The sequence below is a fragment of the Hemibagrus wyckioides genome, linkage group LG13, assembly GCF_019097595.1.
Source record: "Hemibagrus wyckioides isolate EC202008001 linkage group LG13, SWU_Hwy_1.0, whole genome shotgun sequence".
Lineage (NCBI taxonomy): Eukaryota > Metazoa > Chordata > Actinopteri > Siluriformes > Bagridae > Hemibagrus > Hemibagrus wyckioides.
The window spans coordinates 15455434-15473563 of NC_080722.1; the positions used below are offsets into that span (position 1 = coordinate 15455434).

Sequence of the window (18130 nt, forward strand, 5' to 3'; positions counted from 1 at the left end):
CTCAGGCTGCTCAGGAACAGAGTGTGTGAACAGGTTTCAGGATGTTATCCTAGTTGGATGGGCTCTGTATTTGTCATTTAGAAAGGAGAGAACGGAGGTCTGGCCTGGACACAACTCAAAATCTCTGATAATGTCACTTATTACAAAGATCAAGTATGTAAAATTTTATGTTGCTCATCTTTTAAGTACAGTATCTGTTTCCTCATAACTAAGAACAGAGGTTAAATGTAATGTGTTTTAAGTATCTATGAAAAACAGAACACTCTGTTGGAAAATCTATAGCAACAGACGCAGAAACACTCCAAAGAATTGCCAGCCACAGGTTTAATGAAATGAGTCCCTTGGATTTTTTTCCTGCTCTCCTCTGTCCCTTCTTTCGTGCTGTTCTTTCAAGGAAAATAAAATCTGTCTTGGCTACAGATTAAGCGTTCGACTGAGAGAGTCAACCTGCCGATGTCTTTTCATCCTAATTTATGCACCATCTGTCCGCTCACTCAGCACTTCTGAGACACTGAGCTGTATTTTTCTGGAGGCACCTCCAATCCTAATGGATATCGCAGCATTTAACAATTACTTCCAAGCACAAATTTAATGTAGCACAAATAAAAACACTGACCGAGCACTAAGGTGTAAAGTTGTATCCTGTGCATTATTTATGTTTGAGAGTGTGAACAGGGCCACTAACTTGCAGTATTTATGAGAGTGTGTGCATTATTTATGAGCATGGATGGGTCCCTTGACATGGAGAGGAGATTTATGTTGAAATAGATTTATGCTAATGTGTTTTTTAATTGCAAGCTGGCATTTGGTGAATCAGTTTAAGTTACCCACCAATCATCTTTTGCTCAATTGCCTAAAGAGAATTAGAAAATCATTTGTTGTGGTGACTGTGGAATGGAAAATGTTTTTAATAATTTTTTTAAATTCAACATTAAAGATTAAAACCTTTAAAATCATGTCTTCATATTCTATATTCTATATTTATCATATTATAGTCAGTTGCATTGAGTGGACACATTTCAAATGAATAAAGTGCACTTTTTATTCACTGATTATATTTGAAGGGGTTATTTTTCCCAGCTTTTTTTAGATGATGGCATTCAGTAAAGTCATTCATTTTTCCTTCAAAAATAATTTCTCATATTATGTCTATTTATGTTATATTAAACAATGTATCAAAGCATAAAAATAGCAGGATGGCATACTGGTGCAGTGGGTAGCATTGTCACTTGACAGCTCCATCACCCCTTGTTCAAGCCTGAGCTTAGGTTACTGTATGTGTGGCATTTCACTTGTTATTCCCATGCCTGTGGGTTTCCTCTGCATCCTCTGGTTTTCATCAAACATCAAAAAATTATGTCAGTAGGTGGTTTGGCTACTTGATTGCTCTAGGAATAAATTGTCAGGATGAAAGCATAAAACCCCACCTCATTCCCAGTGACCCAGTGGATAGGAACCACCATGACCCTGACCAGGATAAAGAAGTTACTGATGATGACTGAATGAATGACTGAATGAATGAACTCATACATGCAAGATAAATACAAAAAATAACAATAAAATTTAGAAATTTTTTTTAAAAAAACAGATAATGATTTAAGAACAATTATAAACTGATTTTCCAAATGACATAAATTTAGAAAATAATCCCAGATTTTAGAAACAAAATAAAAACACACCCAAAACTTGGCTTAAATGTTAAAAAGAACTATGTGAAAAATATATTTCATATACGATATTTATATACAATTATATTAAATATAATGCTTTATCCTTTATGTCTATGACCTCTTAAAAATACTATTATGGCATAATATTATCTAAACACCATTTGAGATAATTAAAAAAAAAAAAAAAAGTCTTTTCATATTAATACTGCTAAAAGTACTAGAAATTATCTTTGGTCTATAAATGGGTTTGTACATCTTTTCTGTAATTCTTTCAGGGCTGCTTTGGTACTTTGAATTTTTATCTATGCTACCTTTTTTTACATTTTGTTATGGAAATTGGCATCAAGAAGTTGATGACAATAGAGGAGTCAATGAATGTACTGATCAAAGTATCTATTTTTAAGATAACTGATCTTGTTCTTGCATTTTTTTTGTTATTGATATTGTTATTTTTCATAAGCTGAATAGTCGTAACTCATGTTCATGAGCTGTCTGTTTTGACCAGAGAGTACTTTTTCTCTGACAGATGTTTAGACGTTCGTGCTAGTGTTTCCAGGACCCTGTGTCCCTCCAGTGCAGTATAAAGGAAAATGTATGGGCAAAAAGTCAAAGTGGTGAAATAGAGTGCTGGCTTGGTGCTTAAGTGAAGCTGAGTTAGCTCACTCATATGTTCTGCCAAGGTGTTGGCCAAGCATGAAATAAATGTATCACAAATATTTCGAGGTATTCTTCAATGTGTCCTGATTTGGTGACAGATTCTGTTTCTGTTTTACATTTTCCCTTTTATTCTACTGCACCTGACAAGTAGATCATCTCCTTCATCCACAAATCTTTTATATTGATAGAAACAGGAGATATATATTTAATACACGCCAAATGAGTCAAAGATGAGTAATAAAACTTGTTCTGTTTCAAGACTGATGTGTCAATATGTTTTCAACCCAGCAGAACCAATGTCCCATCTCTGTCTTTGCCCTTCATTCCTGTTTGTTGTGAAATTTGATTCGCTTGAACCTTTTCCTCACTTATTCACACTATGCATTGTATGACATCAGGGCGTCTCAAGCAGTGCTCTGAGGATTGGATTGTTACAGTAAAAGTGTCCCTGTGTAAAGGAGGAATCAGATCAGGAGTGGATGATGGACATGGCAGCTGAAAGTGGAGGCACCTGTGAAGAGTAATGAAGCAGCAGCAGCACTATATACTGCCTCACTGCAGACTTATAGAGGCTGTCAGAGCAGCAGGGACACAGCAAGTCCTGCAGACGGCCTGATGGATCCCAGAATGAGTGCTCATTGGAGCTGTCTACCTCTCAGGAGACTGGCCTACATGAGCTTGACCAGGTTTATGCTCATGATTTGTGTGACTTCACTTTGCATCAGCGGGACATTCCTGCTCTGCTTGTCTTTTAGAGCACAGCCAGGCTAGTAGGTTAAAAGCTTAAAGTAGTCTGTCTTGAATCTTGTTTTTTTAGTTTAAACTGTATATATCCATTTTTTAACTATTTATTGCAGCTTTAATAATATTGTCTGGCTATTTGTCACCTAGGGTTTTTTGTGCGATTGTTTGTTTATAATTCAATATTTTATAACCATATAAGTTCATCATGCTTTCTAAAAAGCCAAAACTGACTTGATGACAGATTTGTCTTTTATAGTACACAGTTGTTTTATGTTGTTGTTGTTTTTTTGTTAAATCACTATAATGCTGATATGTTTAAGTGCTCGCCTGACAACCTTTGTGCCCTTCCAGTTGTGTGGTCATGAAGAATGTGTGGCATGTGAGCTGTGGTTTAGAGGGAGTGTTGGAAACGGCCACCTCTGCAGCTATGCATAAGCTCCATTCACAGCAACGCTCAAGGGGCCAACACCTGCTGCAGCATTTACTGCTTTATATCCATAGCAACCCCACTTCACTGCATTCTTTTTTAATTAATCAGGAAAGATCAAACAGCTCTAATCAGGAATGTGGCTGGTGCAAAGGCTTATATTAGGGACCTAACTCTCTGTTATTTCTTGTCAGTGATGGCAGGAGGATATGTTGTTTTGGGTTCAAAAGCAGATTTTCATAAGTGGAAGGACTACACTGAAAGAAAGGTTTGAATTTCCCCGTACACTGGGCCAAGACAACCTGTTGCATGCTTCATACATTGCAGTATTTACGCTCACCTCGAAGAGCAGAGTGGCTTATTGAAAACAGTGATGCCTGTCTACTTGACTCCTTTGCTAACTCTAAATTGTGCCCCATATACAGTAATACGCATATACAGACTTTACAACCACTATAAGTTTCCACAGGATTTCACAGAGATCTGAAGACTTTTGTATAATAATGAACAATAATAGTGACTTTGCAAAAAAAATAATTACAGAATCAGAAATACTTTTCTGGCAACGTTATGGTTCTGAACAGTTAACTATTTTAATTTTTATTTTAATGAAGTACCATTATTGAGGCATTGCATACTGTAACACTGATGTAATAATGATGTTATAAAATTATCATTTGAATATTGTTATGAAGTAAATAAAATGTTTCTAAATTATTAGACAAAGATTAAAGAAGAGATAAAGAAAAGTTTGATAAAGATTTAGAAGAGTTCAGTTTTATCCTGGTGGAATTTAAGCAGACTTGTCCAGGGTGTTCTGCAGTGCAGGGATGTTCCTTCTGGGAGTGCCAGCAGGGAAAGCCTGTTCATCAGTTTCTCCATCCTTCTGCAAAAAGGGTTTGTAATGAATGAAACAGTCACATACAGCAAATGCAAAAGCCACCATGACATACTGAGGACCATTAAAGTACATTTAGTCTGAAACACACGTCTGGACTTTTAATCATCTACATCATCCGGATATCAGAAGCTTAAAGCTAATCATCTGTTACCGGTTTCTCTTCATTCTTCTGTGGATCCTGACTATGACAGTTCGGGGTTATTTTTAGGATTGTCTTTACTGGTTGGTAATGAGTAATGCTGTCATTGTTTAAAGCATTACGGCTCAGACACACAGAAGAGTTTAAATGTCCATAAAAATAGTCATTACTTTTGGGAGTAAACCAAAAAAGCAAAAATGTTAAATTATATGTTGTTTCTCTCTTTGACCTTTAATGTATAAATTTGAGATTGTTCCAGATGTTAAATTGCTTTGAATTATACTGTGTTGGGTTAATATATCTGATATGCACTTTGATTTTGCTTTTTTATTTTTATTTAAACAATCTGTACTGCATAAGCTGTCTGGTACAATAGTAAGTTTTATTTTCTTGCAGTCCTGTAACATTTTTAAAATTTGGCAGTGGCACAAAAATCCTGTTTAATTTGCTGATCGTTTTCTGGCAGATGTGAGGAAGGAGATGTAAGCCCAATGTATTCCTTATTTCTTAGGACCAGGGTTGGGAGATCTACATGACATCCCAATTGATACACAGCACTAAAAGTTTCCTTGAATAGTTTTTTTTTTTTCTAAAATGGTCTGAAATATTATCACATTTTGACATGAATAAAATATCTTTGAGAATGAATAAATAATTACCTGCACTGGTAGGTCAAAACAGTTCAATTGTGTAGTATATTGGCAATATTGCCTATACTGCTACAAAAAACAGACATGGTGCTAATTTACACTTGGTCTTGGGAGGCAGAAAAATTACTATTCCCTATATCACTAATCACTAATCACTATAGAATTAATGGCATTATGCAGTCAGCCACATTTTCCATTTTTCCAGCCTCTTTGAGCTGACTTGCACTGGATTTAATGCATAGTGTTTAAACTGAGCATTCAGTCTCGTACCCCTTTTTTTTACATAACTCAGTTTTTCATGTATAATGTAATTGAATTATGTCTGAAGATGGGTGCAACCACATTAATGTATGGACATGTCTATGTTGGAAGATTGCATGTAATGTGTGCTTTTGAAATCTTTCATATCTTGTCTTATTAGCCATATATTTTCCCTCTGAGGAATACTTACTTCTGTTTTTTTATGTCTGAAACCTTTTATGGGCCCCCATAAAACACCTTAGAGAAAACACAAATGGACAAGGTCCTTATAATCAACAAGGCCAGATTTTAAAATGTAGCTTAATGACCATATCATTATACTGAAGTCTTATATTTAAGTCCATGCATTCATTTTGGAATTATTGTTTTGGGAGTATAATCAGTATTTTGTGTCTTTGTCCTTCTCTGTTCTTTAAAGGAGTGCAAAATATTCTGTCTGACGGATGGGCTCTGGGCCATCTGTTGATAGAATTACCCCGCTGTGTGAGCTCCTCCACAGTGGTGTAAAATGGGCTATTTGCCTCCTTTCCTTCCTCCCTTCTGAAAAACATGAACTTGGCAGACTTGATACGAAGGGGAGAAAATGTGAAATGAACACAAAGGCTGCTCTGCTCTCTAGTGCCTATTAAATAAAGAGAGAAGTGAGGGCCTCTGGAGGAAGAGCAGACAAAGACAAAAAGTCTTACATTTTTGATGATCCACAAAAAAATATCTGAATACAGCAGGTAGCAAATCGGTTACTCCAAAATTGAAATAAAACAACTAATATGTTACCATGTAATTGGCATAATTACCATATACTATATGCACATTGATCTACTGTGGAAGATTTATTTCAACAGAAAACAACTACACATTTCTTGGCTATGAGAAACCAGGCTAAGCATGTTTTTATTATTTCAATATTCCAACCATATAATGAATTGCTACTAAAATCCTTGGCTTTATATGCCTTAGAATAGAGCATAGGTTCAGTGCATTAACAGTTATTATTTAAATTATTTTGTTTATTTTGCGCAAGCTATTTGTAACATCCCAGAGGATATTTTCTTTATCTGATAAGTCTAGAAAGCCAAACCAATCAGAAAGCTATCGCAGAGATCCCAGATCCCAGACGTATCTGCTAACTTATTGGTTCAGACATCAAGCCACATGGCTAGGGAGCAATTCCCACAGCATTTTTACCAATTGTTTTCTTCTGTGTAATCAGAATAATCAACATAAATCAAATAGTTTTTAAGTGGCACATACTGGTACTAAATAATTTACTTAATATAAAAATACTAAAGTAATTTACTTATAATTCTGATTTAGCTGAGCAAGAAGGCACTCTTAAACACTCATAAACCTTGCTTCACTTTTGAGCATTTCACCTAGACAATTATGGGCAGTGACATTGAATTTCTGCTACTGTTCATAAATTATTAGAGAACTATCCTTATATAACTATTTTATAATATTTTAGGTAAAGGAGGCACCAAAACGTATAATCCAGCATGATCACAATCTGTACTCATCTTTAATTTCAAGAGCTCTTTAAATGTTCAAGAGATTGAAGGCATCTCCTAAAATCCTCTTTCTGTGTGAGAAACATTCTATTGTATTTGTTATTGTAGGTGTTTTATTCCTCTTATTTCACAGCAGTTTGCTTACAATTAAATATTTATGGTTATATTTAATGTTGTCTGTGAGACAAGTTAGTTCCTGTTACAAATAATGGTACATTATTAGAGCTATAAATGGTTAGTCTCACTAGCCTTCTTTCTTTTCCCTCATGAAGTTAATAAGACAAAAATGCAGCTTGTCATGTTACCTCGAAACCAGAAAGTGCAAAATCCTGTGTCCTGGAGATTTCCCCAAAGCAAAAAAACTGTCAACAGTTTATGCTGTTGATTTTTAGTACCTAATCTAGGCAGAGCCTTTATTTGTCACATATATTTTACAGCACAGTGAAATTCTTTCTTCACATATCCCAGCATGTACGGAAGCTGGGGTCAGAGCTCAGGGTCAGCCATGATACCGCACCCCTGGAGTAGAGAGGGCTAAGGGCCTTTCTCAAGAGCAGTTTGGCAGCTTGGCAGTGCTGGGGTTTGAACCCCCAGAGCCTTAACCGTTTTCTTTCACTTTATTTGGATAGTTTAGTTAATAACTCTTGATAGTTCCATGATATTTATTTGATATGAAATCTGTGGAATATCCAACTGCCACAATAGCCCACAAATTCAAACTCCATTCACTTTACTGATATCATTTATGACATGTTGAGAATCAGTGGATATCCCGACCGTCTGTCAATTGTTTATAGAGTGTCTAAAGCGAATAACAAATATCACGTTACCAAAATTGTTCTGCTAACAGTGAAATAAAAATCATGTTTGGAATAAAAACGTTATTATGATATTTTCCAGTTTTGAAATGCCTCAGGATGTTAAGTCAAAACTCCTAAACTCTTGTTTTGAAAAGGCTTGTAGGAAACAATCTGCTCAGTTTGTTTTAAATTAGGCAACTATTAAACAACATTTGTTGTTTCAGCTGTTTTTATATGAATACTTACTTCATTTGCCAATAAAAGAGCTTCTCTGTGATGTGCAGTTAATTAGATTCTAACCACTGCTCCTTAAAAGTAAAAGATATTCTCCATCTGGAACTAACTCCTATTACCATCTGGATATGACACAGGTGCTGAAAAGAACAGGTCACACTGAAATACAACCTTTTATCATTCATAAGTTAATAATATGATTAGTCATTTTAACATTACCGTAAATTGTGTGTGCATCTTTTGCAGATAGTGGTTGTGTTGTGGGTGATTTAGAAAAAATAATTGTGGAAATGATGGAAATGACAGGGTTTTGTGTGTGCTAAATGTCCATGGTATCTGTGTGAGTTTGGATCTCTTACAATAGAGTCCCAGAATAAAAAATCATTTAATGGATAAAATCTGCTATTTTCCTCATTAAAAAAGGCATATTCTTTCATAGACCCTATTAAAAACTTTTTCAGTACATTTTTTTCACATGCAAACATTAAGCAAAACACATCTGCAAAGTATAGCAATGTGCAGTCTAAGAAAAATATGTTCCTGCATTTAATTATGCAATTATTAATTAGATTTTTAAATTTGTATTGTGCATAACCTTCGTTGAATTGAAACAGCAATACACAAAGGTATAGTAAAATCACAACTTAGTAGGTGTAACTATCTTTATAAGCATCTATTCTCCATCTCCTCTGTGGACCGCGCTCCCAACAGACGGCCTTGATATCATATACATAATTGCTATGTACATGGTGACATCATACATGCATGTGCAAGCCTTTACCTGGCCTCTATCCCCCCTCATGAATACAGGAATGTCCAGCACATGCTCTCAAACCATTTGGCATGTGTTTATTGTCAGAGCAGGGTAAATGTTCAAGGTGTCTGTTTGACTTGGACGAATTGTAATCTTTTAAACAAACAAACTGCAGTCTAGAGCCAACACTCAACACCCTGTTGGCAAAAGCTGTGGAGCACAATATGATGAATGTTATCTTGCTTTCCACAAAAACAGATTGCTCGGAGCCCCTGTGCCTTGAACTGACCCTATTTATTTGTGTGAGGATCTGCACATTTTGCTTTTGGATTTTCATTTTATTGATTCCAAATGGAGACAAGTATTACATGCCGCAGACCTTGACTATTGTTTGTGGTTACTGTTGTTCTGAAATATTGACTGCGCCCATCCACTCTGCTGCTAATTTCCGTCCTACACATGCTTGACCTTCATTGGATTCCTGTACTTGGAGCAGGCAGTTGTGGCTCGTTAGGTGCTGCTGGCCCGTGACATGCTACCGTCCGTCCCTGCGCTCATCCGCTCCCCTAGTGTTTCCTACATGGCCATCCTGCATGGGCCATTGATTTGAACCCTGCTTGAGTCTGGCCTCTTGTTCCTCCAGGGCCCAGGAACTCAGCTTCGATAGCAATTTGTAGTCTCTGGAGGCTTTTGTGTGTTGAAAATAATGTTGTAGGACACACTGAGCAGCTCCAGTCTCTCCATAGCCCTGACCCAAGTTACTTGCTCCTCCTCCTCCTGCTCAACATCCCTCTCTCTGAATTGTAACAATATCCCCATAGCACTGTGCACCATAGAGGACTCCAAATTAGTTAAACTTCTGCTTTCCATATCTCCTTTCCAAGTGTAGCTCTGCTTTAGATTTGTTCTAAGCTATTAGTGCATATGACCTGATAAGGCTTGTGCAGCACAAACATCCTCCTCTGAATACATCCCTCATAGCTCCATGTGTTTTGAGGAAATGAGATCTTTTTCTGGAGTACCTTAACTCAAATTGTTAGGTGCGTGAACAGGGACAAAACAGAATCTCAAGTTCCTGGTAAGAAATTCCAATATTATGAGTTGAATAAAGAATGCAGAGGAGAACAGAAAAGCTGATGCGTAACTGCTCTTGATGGGAACATTTAAAGGGTTTTCATTCTGTTCTGAACTAGACGTTCTGCATGCCATGAGCATCTGTTTATGTTTATTATTTCAGTACTAGTGATGAACACTAAAGGTTCAAAGGTTCTTTGCTTGTGTAACGCAGCACACCAACTTTAATATCTCTCAATCATCATTAAACGGTGATACTTGATATATTTAATTGATTTGTCTTTCATTTGGTCTGGTGAATAATCTCTTAGCATCTGAGCACAATCAAACACTAATTGTGTGCAAGCTGGAGAGATGAGACATTTGACCTCAGTATTATCAAGATCAAAGGAGATGGTAAGCCTTAAAAATGCAGTTGAAAGCAATATTATCTGCCAGACATGCAGCTTAGGTCAGATGAGTTCAGTACAGTGGAGACTGGGGTTTATATGAAAGTGGTCTACAGGACTGTGTAGTTGAACAAGCATGTATCTTTAGTAAGCCTGAAAGAGGAAAAGATAATTGGGGTAAAGAGGAACCAGGAATGAGATTTGTTTCAGTTTATAATTCCTACGTCTTTTGTATGAAGTGGAAACATTAACTGTTAGAGAGAGAGAGAGAGAGAGAGAGAGAGAGCATTTAAATGCTTATCTCAGACAGCATAGTAGTACAGAAGTAGCAACTGTCTTATTTGCTGCTTAGTGTCTTTTTGATTATCAGATAATCTTTATAAATGTAATATTACTATTTATTAACTAATATTCCAAAATAGCTAGTTTACCATAAGATTTGAAAATTATATTTCTTCCTTATTATAAGAAGTATTTAATATAAAATATAAATGGAATTACAGCTTTTCACAATTCATGTACTGGAAAGTTTGGCTCTCATATTTGTACATCTTTTGCTTATTTTAAACCATTTACTTTCCAGAACACATAAGAACAATGGAAACATCTGTGGGGTCACTGCTAATCCATTCTTGCGTAAACTCAGACGAGAAGACAGACAGATGTCTGTACAAGTTTTAGATTATAACTGTAGTGTACAAATTATGCCATTTGTTGCAATTAATTAAAATTACATGCTTTTAATTGCATAATAATTCATGCTTTGACTAATGCAAGCCATATTGTGTGTTCCTTATGCCTCAAGCCTTATGACTGCATTCTACTGACACCTGATATTAATGGCCTGTTCAGAGCACATGTGTTTGAGAAATTGTAGAGAAGCCACTGAAGTGTTAAATACACTCTAAGGAGCAGGTCCCACCTGACCTCTCATACACCCCTGCCTACCCTCTGGTTCAAAAAGTCTGTACCAAGTTGCTGCCGAGTAATTACGCAGTTATGGTGCCATAACTCAGGGCAGATGCTTTGTCAGCAACAATTTCTTAAGGTACTAGTATTGTGCTACTCTCCAACGTTTGGCCTTGAATTACGCAGCCAGTTCTTTGCCTGCCAGCTACATTTGAGTGAAAGCGCAGCATGTGATGTGATTATGGATAAAGCTTGATTGTGATCTTGAAAATGGCTATAATAGATGATTCCAGCAGATCAGATGACTGTTGTAGAACACTGGCAAAAGTAAAGAAAACCATTTAGTCTAGAAAGTCATTCTTTCCATATTTGTTACTCGTCTGTGTTTAATTATCAAATTTCTTCCATATAAACCTGTTATAAATTACATACATGTTTGGAAAACAGTCATTTGTATGATTTACAGCATAAACACCTTATTGTTTTTCATGCACTGCATAGGCTGGACCTGATTAGGCACGTGTTGGGAGTTCCTTCATGAGTAATTGTACACTGTGTTCTAGTATGTAACAAACACGACAAACACAGAGGTCGTCTAGATTAAGTGATCTAAGAAAAGTATCCTTTATGGTATGAAGGAAGCCTAGGTAAACAAACAACATTGCTGGTCTATTTCAGTTACTGTAAAACTGAACAAAAAGCAACTAAAGCAAACACGTCCGACATAATGATTCTTTTGTGCAAACTCTTTCTCTATCACTTATTGTAAAGTCCTGCTAGACATTCCAAAGTGCAACCAAACCTCCGTTTCCAAATTGCAGCACATTGTTTATTAAGGCCTCACTGAGAGACAGGCTTAGCATGCGGGAGAGAGAATTCTTCACAACACTTTGAAAAGAATGATAAACACACTGCCGTTCAAATATACTTTGACTTTCTTTATTTGTGTTCTCTTTTTGTTAGGAAATTCACTATTATTTCATATAGAACAATAATGGCTATTATTTTATATTAAAAAAGAGGTTGCATAAATAATTTAAATGTTGAAATTCAAAAATAAATATACAGTTCATTCTTTGTAGGAGTCTCTTTCAGGATTGGAGAGGGTTGCAATCCTTCCTGCAGTACTCATTTGAAGGGATTTGTACCAACAGACCAGGTAAGTACATTATGTCCAGTCTGGATATACATGGCAATTTGGCTTACATGACAAGTAAAAAAAACCTTCCAGTTTCTTTTTCAAACATACAATTGAAAAAAAGAAGCAAACACAGTTAGTTATGTATTGAAAACAGAGATGGGAAGCCACAGGGAAAAAGTTCTGGAGTTGAACAATGTCCGGACATAGTGAAATATTCTTCATTAGATATACTGGAGGCGAGACACTTGCATTGGATGTGACAGGCAAATGTCTGGCTTGGGATTCCACAGCTCTCCTACTGTACATCCTGTGTAATATCAACATGTGATTACATCCAGAGTTCAGTCCCGTATTTCATGTATGTCTCTTAAAGCTCCCCTATGGATGTTTGAGGAATTGATTCTTTGGGCAGCTCCAATTGTTAAAAGCACACTTGCTTTTCACGGCTTCGCTGGAGGACGTTGTCGTTCTGACAGGTCATTTTTCATCCAGAGCTGAAGTCAATTTCCAATTAATTTCACAGCATATTTGTAAAGCTTATACATTGCATAATATAACGGATGCTTTTTATAATTAAATGGTATACTGAGATTACATGTAGTTGTACATGCTGATTGTTGTTTTAATGTCCTTGCGTTCAAATCTCACTGTTATTACAATTAGATAACCATTAACACTACTTAGCTACTCCAACTGGCCAAAAAGCTCCAAATGGTTTCCAGAGAACGGGGGCGGTGAAGTAAAGTGCTCTGCCCCTAAGGTAACAACAGGCACAATTGTTGTGGATTCCTACATGCATGTGGGCCCCCTTTTTCTGCTATTCAAACAAACAGGAACTGACCATGTCTAGAGGAAATGGCTTTTTATGACTCAAATCCTAAACACAGGAATGGGTCTATTTAGTAATTAAGACAGGACAGAGGAACAGTGTTTGCTGCTCTTGGCCCTAACAGACTTAGCTCGTAGAGTGCTGACATAACCATTCCCAATTTCTGTCACTGATAGTGGGCTTGGCTCCAGCTGACAGTTCCTATAAGGTCTCTTCTGGTAAGGTAAGGCTGTGGGAATTCAGCACCACGGCCTGTCAGATGAGTTCCTTGCATGTGACCAGGGTTAAGAATGCTGGATTTCAGCGATGTGTCACCAGCAGCACGTTTTCTGAGCCCAGCACTCCTGGACAGCTGGATCATGAGCTGCAGCACACCCGAAAGAGATGACTTCATTTCAGCTATACAAACATTCACCTCTGCCATAAGCTTGCAGCTTTGCTGATGTAGGATTTGGTCATGGTTATACTCATTAACTTTGGTGTCAATGTTCATCTTGATCACACTTATAATGAACTTCATGAAAATTAGATCATGAGCTTTCCACAGGAATACTGTGAATACACAGTACAAACCATCACATTCCCTATACTGGTCTCCCACAACTACAAACCTTATTTTAAGAAAATGTCCAACAGTGGGTTTTTTTTGTTGTCAAACATCTCAGTTATTGGAATAATTCGAGCTCAATTGGCCAAGCAAAGTTTGTGACTTGTGAAACTCAGCAAAACTCAGAAACTCGCTGATCTCATTAAATGGTGAATATGCCAAGAAATACTTCAGCCAGGTTGTTATTTCTATTTATGTATGTATATGTGTATGTATTTGAGTGTGTGTGGGTGTGAGAGAGACAGACAGAGTCTTTGTATGAGGTCACATACATGGGGGGCTGCCTCTCAGTAAGAGTTGCTGCTGATAGTAGGCTCTCTGCTTCGGCTCCGTGTTTGCTGGAGACGTGCACGCTTCTTGTTGTGCCGTTTTCTTTGAGAAGTCAGATCCTTGGCATCTGACTGGTTGTGGTGTCGGGTGAAACGCTTGCACTTGCAGGAGGTCACCACTCGAATTTTGTAGGTCCGGCTCTTGCCGTTAGGGCAGTGGAGCTGCACACGCTGCACGCGGTAGTGTGCTGGAATGCAGCGGAAGTCAGACGAACTGCGCCACCACTTGCTCCGAAGGATGGAGTTGAGCATCAGGTGAGCAGGCAGGCACTGGCCTGAACACACAAGCTCATTCACTGGCTTGGCACTACGACATGAACCATCAGTGATGTAGCGGGTAGAACGCAGCTCTCGGCAGCTCATCTCAGAGGCTTCTACACAAAGACAAGAGGCAAGAGAGAAAATAAGTACACTGTGGTACATCTGCTGTTAATGAAATTTTTAGTAAATCATGTTTTTTTATTATAGGTTTTAGTTGCATTACTCCTATCACTGAAAAAAAAAATCAGTTCATGGATTAAAATGATTATGTATTTAAATTAAGAGCAGAATATCCACTTAAATAAAATAAGTGCAAAAAAATGAATAGACAGAATGGTAACTTTATATTAAACTAATTAAATTGAAATATGTACATTTAAATTTACAAATTTAATCGCATTAACAAGGACATTATATCAATGTTAACATTACATACTTTACTTAAGTGCTACTTAAGAAATTGTGCTCTGAATTTTAGTTTGATTATTCATGAACTACTTTTACACTGCAGTAGAGAAATCAATTCTGCTAAGCTTTTAAAGTTCAAAAGCACTCGTACAAGTGATTGAAATTAATCTTGATTAATTGTTGTAAAGAGGAATGTGAATGTGAGTTTTTCAGCTGGAGGCCAAGATAGAAAGCTATTGTTCAATTCTCAGTGACACCACGCTAAATTACCATATAGGATACTGGAAGGGCGAGCTCAAAAATGATACTGCTGAGAGATTTGTTTCCTTCTGCAACTCAACTCAAAGAGAAACAACAAAGGATTTATGTGTGTGATGAGTTCATGTTTTCCCTCTTCTCGTTCTCAGAGAACCCGATCTGTTTTATGAAGGCCCAGTGATACCGCTCCCCTTCAAAATGCGAAGGAACTGGAGGTCAGCCAGAGAGAGGTGAGCATATTCAGCATGACCCCATACTGTCCACTAGGGACTGCACACACCCCACCTCTCAGGAATGGACATGGGCTGTGTGATGGACCCTTTAGACAATCTTCTGCCTTGTTTCTGTTTATGACAGTAATAAAATTCTAAAGTTACAGATACATTTACAAATATGATTTGTTTTCTTGTTTGTTTCTAAATTTAATCAAGTTTATGTAATTCACTTTTTTTTCCTTATTTTTGACATGACTTGGTTTAACTTTCCTTGTTAAGCATCATTTTTAGGGGGGGCTGTAAAAAATATCTTTCTATTCTGTTAAACTGTTTATTTGAAATCATATAGTATCGATATAAATATTCCAGCTAATGTAACCCCCATGTTGAAGCATTAAATTAATAAAAGGTCACTAACAACACTACGATACTGACAGCCACAATTCAGGTGAAAAGATCACGTAGCACAGAGATTACCACAGGGTCTATTAACCACAGGTGGGAATCATTCACTAAAGCGCCATTGCATTTAAATAACAATTTTAAAATACCCTTAAGAAATGCTCTAACCAACTCCATTCGATTCTGCTTGGAAACATACTGATGCAATTAGATAGTTATGTGGACCTTGACTAATTGTGTAACTGAGCGGAAATCACACAAAACATTGAGTTATCAGTGCATCACCTGATTGCAACACACAGACTCATACATTCCTTGATCTCAGCTTTGCATGTTTCCTCACTAGTCATTCATGTGCAACCTCAAAATCCAAAAGGTAATTTAAATCGAATACTATCACTTAAATGTCTGGGAGCTAGAGAACATTTTCCATCTATTAGAAAAAAAGAAGAAAAATATGAAGTGTGCAGGGAAGATGTAAAGCCATAATGACTGCTAAACCATCTGTAAATTACACGAGACTATCAGATGTAGTCCTCAGCAGTTGTTACTGTTGTGCTTTTTATATTGTAGCATTTATTTTTTTCTTAGTTGTTCTTTTTTTTATTTCGATTACATCTTTAAGACACTTGGCAAAGTTTTTACTTTGCAAGTCTTCGGTTCATTGGTTGTCCCTCTGAGGAAACCATTAATTTTTCTAACCTTACAACAGAGCAACAGAGACTATCCCTGTTAGAAAAGGCTCTAAAGTAGAAGCCTTTCACAAAGCTAAGAATTACTTTATATTCATTAATATACCAAAAAAAATGTCAAAGAATACTTTTTCAAAGGGTTTAGGATTCTCTGAGCAGCGGGATGGTTGCCGAGTAAAATTGTTTGGACAGTTCAGGACAGTCTAACACGTTTTGAAATTCCTATTTGGGGCCACAAAAGCCAAGTCCTGTCAAATGGTTAAGATTAAACTCAAACACTCTTTATCAAAAAAGTCTAAAAGCAGCAAATAGTGAAAAAAATATGTTTAAATACAATTAAAACTGAACTGAACAAATTTCAACCAGTTAGACCAATGTTTTAAAATAAAGGAGTATTTAAGTCCTAATGAATAAGAGTTACATCCCTGGCAAGTGGAATAACTTTTAGTGAAGCAGCAAAAATAAATTAAACGATCTGTAAATAAATAAAAATATAAATAATGTAAATACTCAATTTAAACAGTGAAAATCTCAGCCTTTGTTCATCTTATCCAGCTTTTTCTAATTTGAGTGCCAACAGGTAGAGAAGGTGGATTTCCAAGCAAATACTTGCCATATGTAGGGCTGTTATCTGACTGCCTCCTGCCCCCGTTTTTGGCTTCGTTCATCGTGTTGTTGTTAGATGGCTGAAGTCGGTGATCTGGATGTGCTGTGTGGCTGGTGTACTCCGGGATCAACTCCGTAGCGCCGTTCTTTAACTCTCTCCATCCTTCGGCTGTGGCGCTCAGGCAGCCCTGCAGCAGCAGCAGCACTGCGCTCCGGTACATCACCACCCAGTTCACCTGCATGACTGACACACTAACACTGCAAGCGAGCTCACACACTAACACACCAACACTGCACTGAGGCAAACCTCGCAGAACAGAACTTCACTGAACTCTCTGAGCTCTCCCATCCGGGAGCCGTTTAAGTAGCTCAGTCTCCGCGCGAGCCTCGTAATTAACCGGCCCGCGCAGTGGGAGGATCCGCTCACTCACACACACACACACACACATACACACACACACACGCACATTCTGATATGAGAAGAAGGAGGAGCACGAAGGGAAATGAAGAAACCTTACAGGTTTTTTATTCTCGTTGGGTACTGAGGCCCATTATTGCGTCCCAAAACTCACATATCCAGTCATATCTCCACTGACATTTCCATTCATATCTTCACTCACATCTCCACTCATATCTCCTATCTCCCCTCACATCTATTTCCACTTACATCAGAAGCTGATGAAGGACATCTATTACATATATGATTGTCAATATGATTTAATTTATTTTTGCAAAGGAAACCTTTCTTTCACATCCAAATATTGTTTTTTATTATTGACCACTAACCATAACTATTCACATATATTTAAAATACATATATATCATGCTACTACAAATGAATACCATATTTTTTACTGTATATGTGTGCATTGTTTTAACCTCAAAAAATGTTAAAAAGACTTCCAGTATAGTTTGTATTTATGTGAAAGCCTCTTCTATAGCCACAAGAAGATCTTGGTGAGTGGTTTGTACTTGAACCACACAATAACCCACAGGTTATTTGTCAGTCAGATGCTGACATAAACATGCTATGTGGTACAGTAAAATGTGGTTTAAGCTATACCCCATCTGTTAGTCATTACAGTACTCATTCACCTATTTATTTCATTAAATGGAAATTGTTGCTGTTTTGTTTTCGTTCTTTAAACTAATAGGCCTATGACTCTTATGTATGATATTCAGTGATTAGTGCTGTTATTAGACTGATCACTTATTCTTAAAAATATTAAAGCCATAACTATAATCTTATAAGCATCAAGTCAAAA

At 37.0% G+C, this 18130-nt stretch overlaps 1 protein-coding gene across 1 annotated transcript; it reads right to left on the minus strand.

Annotated features, from left to right (window-relative positions):
- Positions 1-12038: 12038 nt before the first annotated feature.
- sost (sclerostin) lies at positions 12039-17255 on the minus strand. Its single transcript, XM_058407105.1, has 2 exons — positions 16873-17255; positions 12039-14397 (listed from the first exon to the last, which is right to left on the minus strand). Exons 1-2 carry the CDS (start codon positions 17105-17107, stop codon positions 13982-13984), a joined length of 651 nt encoding a protein of 216 aa, XP_058263088.1. The 5' UTR covers positions 17108-17255; the 3' UTR covers positions 12039-13981.
- Positions 17256-18130: the final 875 nt, after the last annotated feature.

Excerpts from the sequence above, each read along its gene's own strand:
- sost (XM_058407105.1), bottom strand. The coding sequence starts at position 17,107 with ATGCAGGTGAACTGGGTGGTGATGTACCGGAGCGCAGTGCTGCTGCTG. Across the intron at positions 14,398-16,872 it reads AGATAACAGCCCTACATATG|AAGCCTCTGAGATGAGCTGC; the intron begins GCAAGTATTTGC and ends GTCTTTGTGTAG.